General features: G+C 32.1%; 1 protein-coding gene and 1 non-coding gene across 3 annotated transcripts in view; both read left to right on the plus strand.

Moving 5' to 3' along the window:
• Ppm1a (protein phosphatase, Mg2+/Mn2+ dependent 1A) overlaps positions 1-10,095 on the plus strand; it is a 45,374-nt gene extending 35,279 nt beyond the window's left edge. The window contains exons 4-7 of one of the 2 annotated variants that reach the window (XR_007106875.1): positions 2,067-2,175; positions 3,579-3,636; positions 3,714-3,825; positions 4,594-10,095. Coding sequence is in view for 1 of the 2 variants with exons in the window: in XM_047538054.1 (XP_047394010.1) it covers positions 2,067-2,175; positions 3,579-3,636; positions 4,594-4,623 (197 nt within the window). In the remaining variant the exon portion in view is untranslated. The remainder of the gene's footprint in view (positions 1-2,066; positions 2,176-3,578; positions 3,637-3,713; positions 3,826-4,593) is intronic. The other variant, XM_047538054.1, reaches the window with a different exon arrangement.
• Positions 10,020-10,100, plus strand: Trnai-uau (transfer RNA isoleucine (anticodon UAU)). Its single transcript has one exon. It is a non-coding gene; the product is annotated as a tRNA-Ile (tRNA).
• The last annotated feature ends 4,753 nt before the right edge of the window (positions 10,101-14,853 follow it).

A 14,853-nucleotide genomic window follows, 5' to 3' on the forward strand; every position in this document is an offset into this window, starting at 1 on the left:
AGTGGGGATGTGAAAGGATTCAGCACATTATTTAACCAGATTACTATTAAGTTTGTGGTCCTTCTAAAGAAGCCAATTTAAAATTATACTTAATGTGTATTTATTTTTAAAAATCTTTGCTACTGACTACCTAAGCTTTAAAATTGCTAATTTGAAGATAACTAATAGAATCCCTCAAATTTGATGGAAGCAGGGGTTGGGGGGGCTGGGGTGGAAAGAACAATGTGTTTGTACATATGTATATGAAATATGGATAATTTATACATATATATTCTTTATAAAAAGGACTCAGTTTTTTACAGTTATAATTAAAATGTATAGTCCAAGAGCAGTTAAAGGAATACTTTTTAAAATTCATTTCTGTTTTTTAAAAGCAGAAAGAAGCAAGGCTAGTATAGTATTGATTTTTCAGATAGTTTCAATGGATTATCCTACACAGGAATAGGAGATATTAACTATTTTTAAAGCCTCTCATCAATTTTTTTAAAAGAATTTGTTTTCCTATAATTTTTCTTTACAGTTAAAACTTCCTAACTTAAATTTTAACAAAATACAAGATACATCAAATTTAGATGATTCAGAGTAATGATTTTTTGGACCTGAAACCATCATTGGTTGAATTTATCATTAGTGTTCATTTCTGTTGTATCTAGTTATCTATCCACATTATTGTATTGGCTTAGTAGAGACTGTGTGTTAAGTGTATTACAGTTTTAGATTGTGAAATTGTGTAGCTTAGGTAAACATCAAATCCCTTTATTTTTGTATAGCAGATTTCCAGCATTAGAATCATGTAGAATAAATATATTAGATGTTAAAGAACAATAAAGGAACTTGGCAAACCAAATCTGAGATCCTTGCTTTTTATTCAGACTTAAGACTGGTTTAAAAAAAAAAAAAAGACAAAAATAATACATGGTAAATTTGACCTTTATTCTAAAAGGACAATTTGAGCCACTTAAAGAAATTTTGTGGGTAGCGAATGTCTGTCTTTTAATATGTGCCTTTAATGATGAATTAATATTTTGAGGCTTGATCAAAGGATGAAAGATCTTTATATGCATTGTTATCCTCTAAGGTATTTACAGATGGAGAATTAAAGTGATAATTTCTTGCCCAGTAATGACAAAGAAAATATTGTTTTTAAACATTGAAAAACAAAACTTGAACATATAACCTATAAATACCTTTGACTTGAATTTGCATGTAGAGTAAATGTACTAAAACTCCCAGTGAAGACTTCTATACTTAGTTTTAGAGTTCTTTGGAAGGTTCTTTGTTCATAGTTTTTGATATTCTGTGATTTAAAAAACAATGTGCATCTGCATAACACTACTATACCCATTTAATAATGTTTTGAAATTATTTTAAATGCAGTAGTGCCATTTATTATATCTTTCATTTTTTAAAAATTTTTGTCATGAAATTTAGATCTTTTCCATTCAAGTAATCAATGAAGGAAACAGTATTATGTATCTATACATTGTTCAAAGATATTTTAAAGAAAATTGAGCTGAGAGTGATGTTCAAGTATATGACCTAACATGTGCATGCTACTTCAGTATCATTTTGCAAATATAAACATATGATGTAAAAGTGATTTGAGTTAGTATATGATCAATAAATTTTCCATACTTAAAGATTATTTTTTTCAAATCTTGAATTCTTGAATTTAAATTTAAATTTTTTAAAAAAATTCATGCAATGTATTTTACAGGACAAAGTTCAGGAAACATGTATCCAGTCTAAAGAGAGGAGTTGGTCTCCTCAGAAGTAACTAGTTGACATCTTAAGAAAAGATATCTTCATTCGTACACATGTCCCTGACTATGTAACACGTTGTTTAACATGAAATATTTTTTCTTTTCACGTTTTATCTTGATTGTTTTCATTCTTTGAAGTTAGTCTGTTTTTTTTTTTTTTTTTTTTTAAATGATATACCAGTTTAGAAAATCTCAGATATGGTAAATGCCATCTTTAGAACCTTAAGTTATCTTTGTTTCAGTTTTTTTTTTAATTAATTAAATTTGGATAACACTTACAAAAAAAGTACTTCTGATTCCCAGAAATCATAAAGAAGCAGGGAGAAGGCGTCCCCGACTTAGTCCATGTGATGCGCACATTAGCAAGTGAGAACATCCCCAGCCTCCCACCAGGGGGTGAATTGGCAAGCAAGTAAGTTACATTCTGCACACTTAAGCTTTCTTTCAGTATATGATATTGTTGTGTTCCTTGATCAAGTGTGTTTTTACCTAATTTTTTAAAATAATGTATTTACCTGTGTTTTCAAAATATTTAACCTGTGATGTCAGTATTTTGGTGTTAGGATATTTGGTGCTTGTTTAGAAATAGATACCAGAATACTGTTGTTTGTAACTTCTGTATTATGTATTATGCTGAAGATTGTCTTTAGTGGAAGCTGGGTGACATTGATTTTCTCATAGAGAAAAAAATTCTCATAACTAAATTACATGGCACTACTAAAATCTGTTGTTATTAGTAGTAGTGTAATTTTATTTTGTCAATTCCTAGACAGACTTAACATCCCAAAGATTTCTCTTCCAACTTCTGAATCATGTTTCTGTATCTTTCATTTTCCCAGTTGTTTTTGGTTATTGATTGCTGGTTAGTTGGTGTGTGTGTCAGGGAACATGGTAGGATGCATTTCTTGGCCTTTTTCCACTTTAGTTTGTAGAGTGAACTGGTTTGGGGTAAATATTAAGTTTACTTCTGCACTTAATTCGGAGAATTCAAGCATTTTTATAATCAAATGCTTAAAGCATTTTTATCTCAATTATCCAAATAATTGACCTACAAAGATATACAATGGACTGATTTCCTTGATTCTCCACTGTATTTTGCAGATGTAGCCAATCATTTCACTAGTTATTGTAAAAGTTCCTGTTTGAAGCTTTTATTTTTGGAAACATTTCATATGACCTTCTGTGATTGTCTATAAAATTGTTTCAAACCCGTTTTGGAAATAAGGGCACTAAATTTCTAAGGACCATTAACAGATTTTTAAATGAAAATACTATTCCGAAACTAATTCCTGATTTGTCATGGAAATGTCAAATTTGACATTTTGGATTTTAATAGAGTTTTTTTTGTTTGTTTTGTTTTTGTTTTTTTCTTATTTGGTACATTAAGAAAAGCAGAAATTTAAATATAAAGTATATGTGAATTATTTGTATCATAACAGATGTTGGAGTTACTTCTACTTCATAACTAGTTTTATGTCTTTAGATTGGCATTACCATTGGTGACTCAGCCTCCAGTTCAAATAGTAGTTCGTATAGCCTGTTGTTAATTTGGGGAGGTGGGGTGTTGTCTTAAGCCATGACTTTCAGTCTTCTATTAACTGGGTTAGTGGAATGCTACATTTTTGAGTAAATTCACCTCTAATCTAAAATTGGTGCACAAATATCCTAAAGTGAGGCTGGCTTACTGATAGTAGAAACTAAGTGATTTATACATGTAAGATTACCATTGAAATTTTAGTGAACACCTGACTGTGAGTTATTAAGCATTGTTGTACTTTCTGAAAAATTAATCTTCTGTATTTTTTTAAAATTTAGGCGGAATGTAATTGAAGCTGTTTACAATAGACTGAATCCTTACAAAAATGATGACACTGTAAGTAGTATTTTAGCTCCCTCTGCTTTTCCTTCCCCTCCACTCTAAATGCATATCCTTCCTACCTGTTTTTGCAGAGCTGTTCACTGCACCCATTCTCTTACACACACCCCTGATTGATTGCTCTGAACTCTGCTTGCTCTGATCTCTGCCTGCACCACAGTACTAGTGATTGAGGACATAATCTTGGTGAGTGGCCACCTCTCTCAAAAAAGAAGTTCCTTTGATTTTTTTTCTGGTTTCTTATAAAAGCCTCTACAGTCAACTTCAGAAGGCTTGCCTCCACCAAATTTTAATTTATAATTGGGATAATATTTCTATCAGAATCTTCAACTAATCTGAGCTTTATAGCTACAACAGAACTTCAGAACGTTCTAGTAAGTAGTTTTTAATGCGTGGAAATACTTTTGTCTAAAATTCTGAAGTATATTCTTCATTTAAATATTAGGGTTCTGTTTCTATAAACAAACATTTGAATGCCATATATCTCTAATTAAGTTTCCATTTGCAATTCTGTTACGTTTATAGGAATATGATAATTTGAAATCATTTGGACACAGCTCTGAAATAGTTCATTTATTACATTATGAAGCTTGCTAAAATCTCATTTGAAGTCTTAATCTGTTATGATGTAATAAAAGTTTATAGAAGCAGTGTTCAAAAAAATTGAATCTTATCAAAGAGTCCTTTTTCATAGTTTTATTGCTTTAGTGACACATTTGGTCAGCCTCACAGTAAAATCATTCCAATATTTTTCAGAAACAAAATGGAAGGTTAATTCCTGGAACAATTTATATATTGATATTCCATATATACACACTTACATATTCTTTTAAAAAAATTGATGTTCTAAAAGACAGCTTTACAAGGCCTTACCACTCTTACACTTCCACAAAGTATATACTCTGGCACCTTTAAGCTTTTATTTAGTACCTTGTTTTGTTTCCTTTTATAAAGGACTCAGCATCAACTGATGACATGTGGTAAAACTACTCATCTAGCCGTGGAGTTTACCTTCACTTCCAAAGGAGAGTACAACTCAACTTTGTTGAACCTTTTAGCATCCAGCCTCAACTTAAGGAAGGGGATATGGCATGGGTGAGAGTGATTACACCAGAGAACTTCAGCAGTACAACAGCTAGCCCAGAACTGATTTTTCTTTCTTTTTTTTTTCTTTTTTTTTTTTTTTTTTGTAAATTTGAGACTTATGTAAACGTGATTTCAAACCATAATTCATGTTGTAAATCAGACTCCAGCAATTTTTGTTGTATGATTTTGTTTTTTTGTAAAGTGTAATTGTCCTTGTACAAAATGCTCATATTTAATTATGAACTGCTTTAAAATCACTATTGAAGATACAAGAAATGTTTGGCTTGTTGTGTGATGCAACAGATATATAGCCCTTCAAGTCATGTTATGTTTGGATTTGGGGTTGGGACAGGGAGAGCAGCAGCCATGTCAGCTAGGTGCTCAAACATGCACATGATTATGGAGAAGAATTTCAAAATCTTACAAAGCTGAATATCCCAGGAGTTATGGAAAACTATCTTAATGTTCTTGGCAAGGGATTGGCATTGTTGATAAAGCCACTCTCTTCATTTAACTATTTTTCAGGATGTTCTCTCCTTGTTGCCGTGAGTATTGCAGGTAATACAGTATATTCATAAGAATATCAATCTTGGGGCTACAATGCCTTGATTCTTTGCACCTCTTTTACAAGTCCTTACATTTAATTACTAATTGATAAGCAGCAGCTTCCTACATATAGTAGGAGACTGCCACATTTTTGCTATCATGATTGGCTGGGCCTGCTGCTGTTCCTAGATATTCTGAATTCCATTTTATCAATAAAGCTTGATTTAACAAACAAGAAATTTAATCATGTATGTGTAATTCCTCTTTTACCCCGGCCTTTTAAAACACCATACCATTGTAAACGAGAAGTTTTCTCATAGGGAAAGATGTTAGTCTCTTTTAATTGGACAATACTATTTCAGGCACAGAAGACATTGTTTTCCTTCCATTAGAAAAACTAAAAGATTTAAGTCTCTCTTATTCCTTAATTTGTTTTTAAAATAAATTTCTTTCAGGCTGCTTACTTTTCATTAAGATATACATTAGCTTGAATTTGCCTACTGTTTAATTAAAATAATTGTCAAAGTTTGACAATCTAACACTCTATGGTAGGTACCTGTGTGTTTGTGTGTGTTTGCCTGTGACTTTTAATTGGCCCATGTCTTTAGAATCCAAGTGGTTAAGATGTATTTGTGATTTGAAATATAGCATGTTGATAATATTTAGCTGTTGGCCTTTAAAAATAAATTTCAAAGCTTAAGGAATTGTAGATATAAACATACCTAATTTAATTTAGGCTTAAATTCTTCTGATTAAGCATGTGAAAGTAAGTTTTACAATCTGTCACATTGAAAAGACTACTGTTCTGTGCCCTTCTGTATTTTTGTCTTTCTAGGTTGAATATTGTATTTATTATCATGTAAATGAACCAGTAGTAGGCAGATTCTCCACTAGGAAACTATTAAAATGTAAGATTAAAATACAACATTAAATACAAAATCAGAAGTTTGTGTATAAAGTTAGTATAAAACTTTTTGTTTTATTTGTTTCCCCCCCCTAACTTGGAAATATACATATTTGTATATATAGCCTTAAAGCTAATGTAAAGTTAGGGAAATATAGGAAAAGTAATGTGAAATGTCTCAGATTTAAGTAGTTACATACCAGCAACCTCTTTTCAGTATCTCCCTTATTTGTGAGGTAATTAAATGTAATTTAATTGTATTTAATTTATCTCTTAATCCAGCATGAACGAAGAAAAACTGAAGTACTATTTACATTTAGAAATTTCGACAAGTTGGAGTTACAGAACTAATTTCTTACTTAACTTACAATAAATGCTTAATGTCTAAATCTGTGGTAGAGTGCGAAGTATGATAATGTTCTAAGTTATGACTTTGCAAGCATTTAATGTGCACTTAATGAATATCAGTGCTACTAGTATAAATTGATTACCAAACATGCCAGTACTGAAAGCTGAATCCCTATCACAACAAACCAGTTCCTTGACTTTAATGATAACTGAAAGTTTTTAGTTTCAGAATTTTCAAAATGTCGAACTGGATTGTGGTAGCTTTTGAGATGCAAAACTTGAACCATAAGTAAAACATGATGGAAAGCTATATTTCAAACCATAATAGTACAGCATATCTATAATCTTTTTTGAGAGTCTTTAAACAAAAAAGAGAAAATCAATATACTCCTGTTAAAATTATTCATATTGAAATTGGCTGGAAATAAGAGAAAACTGTGTTTAAGTGTGATTTGAGAAGACTAAATCTTTTCCACATGAGTCAACACTGCCATACTAGATATAACTTTTCATTGTAAAAATACAGAAAGGAACTAAATATTGTAATAGCAGACTGCTTGACTCCTGGGGTAATGGTCATGGTGAGAAACCAGCCACACTTAAAAGGCACTTTTGCACTTCTTCAGTGCACTTCATTTTTGTACCTCTTAAATTCTCAACCCCCACTCTTTTTTAATACTAATTAGCATCTCAGGGCATTGCCTCAGAATTTTTGGATGTATTCTGGTTTTTTTTTTTTTTTTGTGGGGGAGGGAGGGAGGAGTTCTTGCCTGATAATGTAGATTTATTAAGATTAAACTTTCATTTAAATACCATATTATGATAAGCCCAATTTACTTCTGTTAGCCAGAAATTCAGTTTTGTATAGCAGACTCTTACTAAAATTAAAAAAACTTCATTTACCTATTTCTTATTGTTTTAACAAGGTAAGATCTCCTAATTTCCACCTTCTTTAGGAATATACTTTTACAGATAAAAGAAATAGTTCTCTGTATTAGTATTATCTTCTAAAAAAAATCCAAGTGGTACTTACTCAGTTTTAGATCCATCTTCAAACATTTTTAATTGTAGCACATTAATTTGTTTCTAGAGAATTATTGCAGTTGCTCCAGCTTAATTTTTTATGCAAATATCGTAACATTAAGAAATCTGGATTAGAGAATAAATCAGTTATATACTTCAAATAATCAGAATTCCAGTGATCATGCATTTGACCATATATTAATCTAGCTAATAACTCAGTTTTTCCACAAAGTGTTTTGATTGTTACCTACAAAACACTGATCTAGGTTAAATTCAAGACTATAAATAGATTAAGTGGGACCTTATCTTCAAAGAGTTTGCATTTGAGCAGAACTAATAATCTAAAGTATATTAGTATTATAACTGGATCACTCATCAAAAAAAAAAAAAATAGACATATATGTTGCCTACCTTCTGTTTGCCAGGAATTTTCCTGAACAAAAGGCATGCCTCTGCCCTAAAGAGCTCATTTTGCTTCTTTTATTCACCTGAAAACTCTTCTGTTTATTTTCTCCTCCCCAAAGCTAAACAATCTCATTCAAAAGAAAATTTATCTTAGCATAAGAATAGAATTAGACTGATGAAGCAAGGCTTAAGTCTATTTAGTATTCTGAATTGTCTAAAATGAATGACCATCACTTATCCTGTTGGCAGCAGCAAGTCAGAAATAAGTAGTGGATTGCATAGAATTCTCTAACCCTGGGAATACAGATGGGGTTTGAGTTTAGGGCATTTAAAAAATATGTATCTCTAGCTAAACTGATTTTATTTAAGTAAATCTCTGTCTTCTTTTCTTTATCACACTGTGCCCATGTTGACAAATTTTAGCCAAATGATTACCATGCATTTGTATATTTTAAAATCACTACCCATCGTTACTGGGCAAATTCATCTGGGCATTCAACATGTGATTTCTGGAGAAAAAAAAAAAACTTATGAAATTAGGTACTGCTTTCCTTCTAGTTTTTATTTTAATTTTGAATTTCATGGCATATACTTTTAGCTCAACTCTGCTATTTTTACATTATTAGGATTTGGTACTAGAAAAGATATGTAAACATTTCAGTATATAAATATTTATTCTTTGAAGGGACCTTAGGGAGTTTCATATACTTTTGCTTACAAATACTGCTAATGAGCTGGCCATTTTTTAATTGAGTGACTAGTCATAGTTTTTCTTTTAGGCATCAGGCAATCTTCATGTTTTAACATTTTTAGAAGCCTAATTTTACTGTATTTCCTTCAATGATGTGCCATGTGTTTTTGTTAGCATCTGTTTTAAATTATATATTCAGAGTATGCTTGAAATATTTAAGAACACATTTTCTAAATGTATGATACTGTATGTTGGTCAAAAATATATCAGTTGAGTGTTAGTTATCATTCTACAGAAATAAGGAGAGGCATTGGCTCTGCTTTATTGTCAAGAGCATTTTTCATTTTTGTTCACCTCAACACAGTCTCTTCCTTTTACCTGTTTTGTAAGCTAGTGGCCTCTGCTCTCACTGTTTCCTGTTTATATTAACCAGTGAGTGGGGATGCTAATTGGAAAAACTCAAGATTCAACCTATCTTGTATGAGATGGGCGAAAGGATTAAGTAAAAAAAAAACAAAAACAAAGTGAAATAAATTTTTTTCTTCCTTATCCTGCATGAAAATATTGCCCTCATTTCCTCTACATGTGTGTCTGTCTGTCTGTCTGTCTGTCTCTCACCACCATTGCCCCCCCCCCCCCTTCCAAACAGGCCAATTTCATTTTCGTGAGCAGGAAAACTTAATGCATTACCTCATCAAGACCAATTAGTACTTGTTAAACCAGGCTGAAAATAAGTAAACTTGGGATAGAGTGGTAGGAACCTGGACCTGGCTTTAAGTGTTCAAAAACCATTATACCAGATAAGCCAGCAAGAATCACTGCTTGAGTATTTAGTTTTTAAAGGAAGATGATGGCAAAAGATACTGATCCTGCAATCATATATAAAAAAAGTACTGATTCCTTAATATAGAACTAAGAAAAACACAGTATTTCTTTACCGTAAAACACAGCCCTTCAGTTACTTTCATTGCTCCCCAAACCAGTTTTCTACTAATCAGTTTTTCATTAAGCTAAATGTTTAGAAAAATTGTTTAGTTTTTCTTTTCCTTTTATGTAGTCCTCCTAGTAAAAAAAAAAAAAAAAAAAAGAGTTTAGGGATATTTGCATTTGTATGGTACTTTCTGAAGGAAGCTAGATATGTATAAGATTGAGTAGTTACAGAACAGAATTAGTACTATCTTGACTTGGTACAGTGAGTGACAGAAATTCATTTTAGCAGGGGTTCTTAACTTTTTGGGAGTCACAGGCCCTTTGAGACAGATGAATCATAAGGACTCCTTCACCCAGGAAAATGCATATAGTATACATAATTCCCTAAAAATTACAGTGTTGCAGTGGTTCATTACCTCCCAATTAAGATCCCAGATTAGGGGGGTTGGGGAGATAGCTCAGTCGGTAGAGTGCTTGCCTTATAAGCACAAGGCCCTGGGTTCGATCCCCAGGACCCCCCCCCCCCCAAAAAAAGATCCCAGATTATAGCATAGTAGGACATCATTCTTTTTCCTACAGAGCCCATAAAATATTCCAAGGGTATAAAAATAACTTGAATCTATTTTAAGGAATTGTTTTACTTTTTAAAAGATTGAATAGGTGGAAGGGGGCCTAGTTCGAATCTGATATTGAAAGACTATTTCAGGGGAAAGAGTTTATAAAGGTGAAAAAACAGTATTTGGACTACTTTTTTGGGGGACTACTTTTGAGGATAATGTCTTTCTCTAAGACTTGCCACTCTTGAAATTCAGCAGAAAAGTAAAATGGAAATTGTGTCTATAATGTTTCTGACCCTCTTCAGTGCAGCTATAACATTAACAAACAACACATTAGCTGTCAGGTCTTACTCAGGTGTTAAGATTTTGGTATTAGAGTTCATTAAATGTTAAATTCATTTCAGATTCTAAGGAATTAAGTACTTAATACAAAATGTTAGAGATAGGATCTAACCTAAATAGCCACCAATGTATAGGATTAATAAGATTTTTTAAAAAATCATTAGTGAAAAAATTTTTATGAAATTGTTAATGTCTATTGAAAAATTGAATGTTCAGTTAAAGTTTTTAAGTCCCCATTTTTGGAATCAATACCACCCAACCCCACTTTGGCAGGGCTAGGGATCAAACCCAGGGCCTTGTGTATGATAGGCAAGTGCTCTACCACTGAGCTACAGCCCTAGCATTTTGGGGACTTTTGAAAATGTAGTAACTATTGTCTTTACCTGGTTGGTCATTGAGTAATTCAACAGCATATCTGTAGGAAAATATATTTTAGTGACAATGCTCCAGTACTGATTGGTTTCACAGTTGAAATAATTTCCTTTACTTCATTTGTGTAATTGTTTTGAGTGGGGAGACATGTACATGTTAAAAGCATGTTGCATTATATATTTATTTTTTAAAATATAAGACTAACTGCAGAAATTAAACACAATGTGTAGCAGAATTCTCCACATTAACTTATCAACTTTGCAGGTTATGTGATCCAAATATTCAAAGAAATTCCATGTGTATGTTGTATGATGTACCATCTCCTGATCCAAAGAAACATGTGAATTCAGTTCTAACTTTAAGAATGTAATTTTGTTTTCAAGTCCTTTGCAGAAATTGCATTCAGCCTATGAATGGTTGCAGATTGTATGTGAGATGAAAAGTAGAAATAATTTTTAGTTGCAAAACTGGTGCCACTAAATAAACAGGCAATTGCATAATGTGTGTGTATTTATGATTGTTTAATATCAAAAGCAGAATTTTTGTTTAACTGATAAACCTGGAAATTTTGAAATTAGTTATTGGAAGACCTTAGGGTTTTTTTTTGTTTGTTTGTTTTCAACTGGGTAAATTTGTCAAAAAGATAAATCTGATAGTAAAAATGTGAACTAGACTTGTTTCTTCCTAATTTAGGAAGATTTCTGAAAGCCAAAAAGTTTGTGTTGATGGTTATTATTAAAACATTCCAGAGATAAAGAAGCCAGAAATTGTTTCTTTTAGGCAAGAACATTCCCATGTCTGTCTTCTAGTACATAATGTATTTCTTACTCCCTTGAAGAGTTGAGACAGGGAATTGGGAATGGCCTGGGAAAGGTCTTCCTCACTTAATATCCAAGGTGTAGCACCTGCTTATATAATAGCACTTAAATATGTTGTGTGTTTGGGGGTGCAGAAGGGAGGTTTTTCCTGCCTCTGCTAATTCTGATAATTGATTATATAACCTCTGTCCTGTGTTTACCATTGTCTGAAAGTGACTTACAGGTTTGACTAAGTTTAGTCTTTGCTTCCATAATTAGAGATTTGAGAGTTGAACCAGTGGTAACAGTGAAATTCTATGAGCTACAAGAGCTCATTTTGTTTATTGTAAAATGTATAAAGAAAACAGTAATCAGGCATGTAACTGAAGATGGTAGACTTAGAACTTAGTAAAGCTGAGACAAATAAGGATTTGTTGGATTTATATGTAACTGGTACCTCTTCACTTATATTCTGCAGTTTTGTTTATGATTTTTGTGTTCAGGAGTTTTTGCAGGGGGCGTTATTTTAAATGTTGAAGCTATTTCATTTTTTTTGTATCAGTTATTTTTTTCTCTTAATCCTTTACTGAAAGACTAATATTTGAAATACTCTTTGTGTTTTTCCTTATTCTTGCTTAATAACTTAGATTGGACTTCCCATCAAATCAAATTTGATTCTAGTTGAAAACTTTATTGTTTGATGAACTACCCTAGAAAACTTGGTTTGTATGCCTTCTATAGAATTTAGTTAATTTGCCAAAAACTAACCACTTGACCAAATACTGGTAAAAGGTTTTGCTTCACTGATTGCCTTTTGTCTACATAAGATTCTATTTATTTGTTCTGATATCTGTATAAGGTGATTTGGAATATCCTAAAAGCTTTTCATAAAATTGTATTTTACGTTAATAATTGTTTTGTTACCTAAATAGTGGATGTATGTCATTCTGTACTGTAGTTTAGGAATAGGCGTGGTTCTTCCAGACCAAAGCACTTCCCCTGTGGCTTTTCTTATAGCTACACAATAAAATTTTCCCCAAAAAATAATTTCCAAAAACAATTCCCAATATTTGGCCATTTGTGATCTATAAAACCAAAAGTTTTATCTAGTTCATTTTGGTAATATCTGAAATTAGGTGTTTTTGAGTAATCAAGAGTCCATGTCATTATTTGGTATTCATTATTTCTGTTTTAAGAGTGACCCCTAAGAATCAGGTGACAGAGCCGAAGAAAAGTGCACTCTCACTCTCTCTCAACAAATTTGAAAACATGAGGCTTGATAATATGCAATCCTTAATTTGTAGAGACACTAATATTAGGTCAACATGCTGCTTAGACATCAGCATGAGAAATGTTATCCAGTATTAAGTAGGAAAGGAAACGATTATGTAATTTAAGTTTTCAGAGCAGGATTATTACACAGAATAAAGATGGGATAGGAAAGTAATTTTAAGAACTTACTTTGAATTGCATAATTAAGTGAGGTGACTGGAATGTTCCCTTCTTCTTGGAGTATAGAGATATATGGATCCCACTTACTATGATATGAGGCAGCACTGAGGAATTATGTGAAAATAATTTTCTTTAAGTGTAGTCTTTGCAAAGCTGACTGAGGGCGCTTTGTTCCAAGTGCCAAACTCTAACTTAAGCTATGGGCCATGCTGTAGCTTTTGAAGATTTTTTTATTATTATATTTTGTTGTTTGTATTTATCTTGTAATAACTGACTTAAAAAAATATGTAATATTTAAAAATCCAGGGTTTGCTCAGCAAAGTTTGTGACTGTTCTGGGTCAGCAAGGTTATATGTATACCTTCCATTAGTATACTGAAACCATTCACGGATTGTTTTCCTAATTCTCATTATAACAATTTTGAATGTGCATTTGATTCTATGTAATGAAAATATTTTTGCAAAGATTCACCTTATCATAATAGCACAGTTATTCCCAATTATTTACAACACTGAAAAATTTTTAAACCAAGTTTCCATTCCTAACAAAATTTTCTAGTGAGTAGATATAATAGAAGGATATAGGAAATGACTTTTCTTGTCATTAGGCATAGCAAGTAAACATTCATATAATCCATGTAAGTTTAACTTTATTTAACCACCTTTCTTGATGTATTTCAACAAACACCCTACTGCAACAATCCTTAATAATAAAGTGGTCTTAGCATTTAATAAAGGCAACGAAACTGCTTTTGTGCCTAAATTACAGGAAGTTCTGCTTTTTCCCTTTGGTTTTATTTTAAATATATAGCTTCCCAGACTGCATTCTTTTAATTTATGTAAGTACTCTTTAGAAAAGTCAAAAATCATCAAATTCTTCATCCTTTCATACTGTAAAGGTTTATTCGCCATGTACTCTGTGCTGATTTTTGCAACATGTTATTTTGGCCGGGTTGTTGAGTGACAGTATGTTTTAAGTATATTTACATATACATGTATAAATATCCTTGTTCAAAGTCAATTCCAAGTGACTATCAGTAGTGTTACTAGTTCACCTTGACCATCAGAGAGGTTTGCCTGCTTCAGGACCAGATGGACCTGGCATCTGACAAGACCACAATGTCCTTAAACACTTCATCCCAAGAAGAGCAGGGTTCCAAGAAAGAAACTTCCTGTGGGCAAGTCTCCATAACTTGAGATAAGGAAGAACGGAGTAGCAATTTTTGAAGATCACATGTTTGGTTCTCTAAATCTGTTGGAATTGTCTTGAAACTTCAATTTATAGAATTAATGTCAAATATTTTTTCATAAATCATTCAGGTATAAAAATTTGGTTACTTCATGTGAAAAATGATTGTACTTTTTGATCTTAGAATCTAAGAGTTCCGTAAACTTTACCTTGAAGTCATTTAAAGTGAAAAACAAGGTATTGTGTTTTTTAAAAGTTAAGAAAATTCTATTTTTCTGAAATTCAAAGTGATATTTAGGCACCATAAATCATCCTTATGTTTTATAGCAATCACTGTTGTGTCACTGATTGGTGCACTAGTCGTGTCTCCTTTCCTCCCACCACTATGGCTTTTTTAGCCCCTTCAAAGGGGCTGAATTAGGGGAATGATGGGATAGTGCAGTATTAGTTGTCAGCCATCACTTTTTGATTAGAAAAGGAATTGAAATGAGGTTAAGATAGGGATACATATTTTGTTATCAGTTCCCCAGGTCCTATGAAGCAGTGGTTCTCACTCTGCCCTCAAGATCAAAT

Source organism: Sciurus carolinensis, chromosome 2 (assembly GCF_902686445.1).
Source record: "Sciurus carolinensis chromosome 2, mSciCar1.2, whole genome shotgun sequence".
NCBI lineage: Eukaryota > Metazoa > Chordata > Mammalia > Rodentia > Sciuridae > Sciurus > Sciurus carolinensis.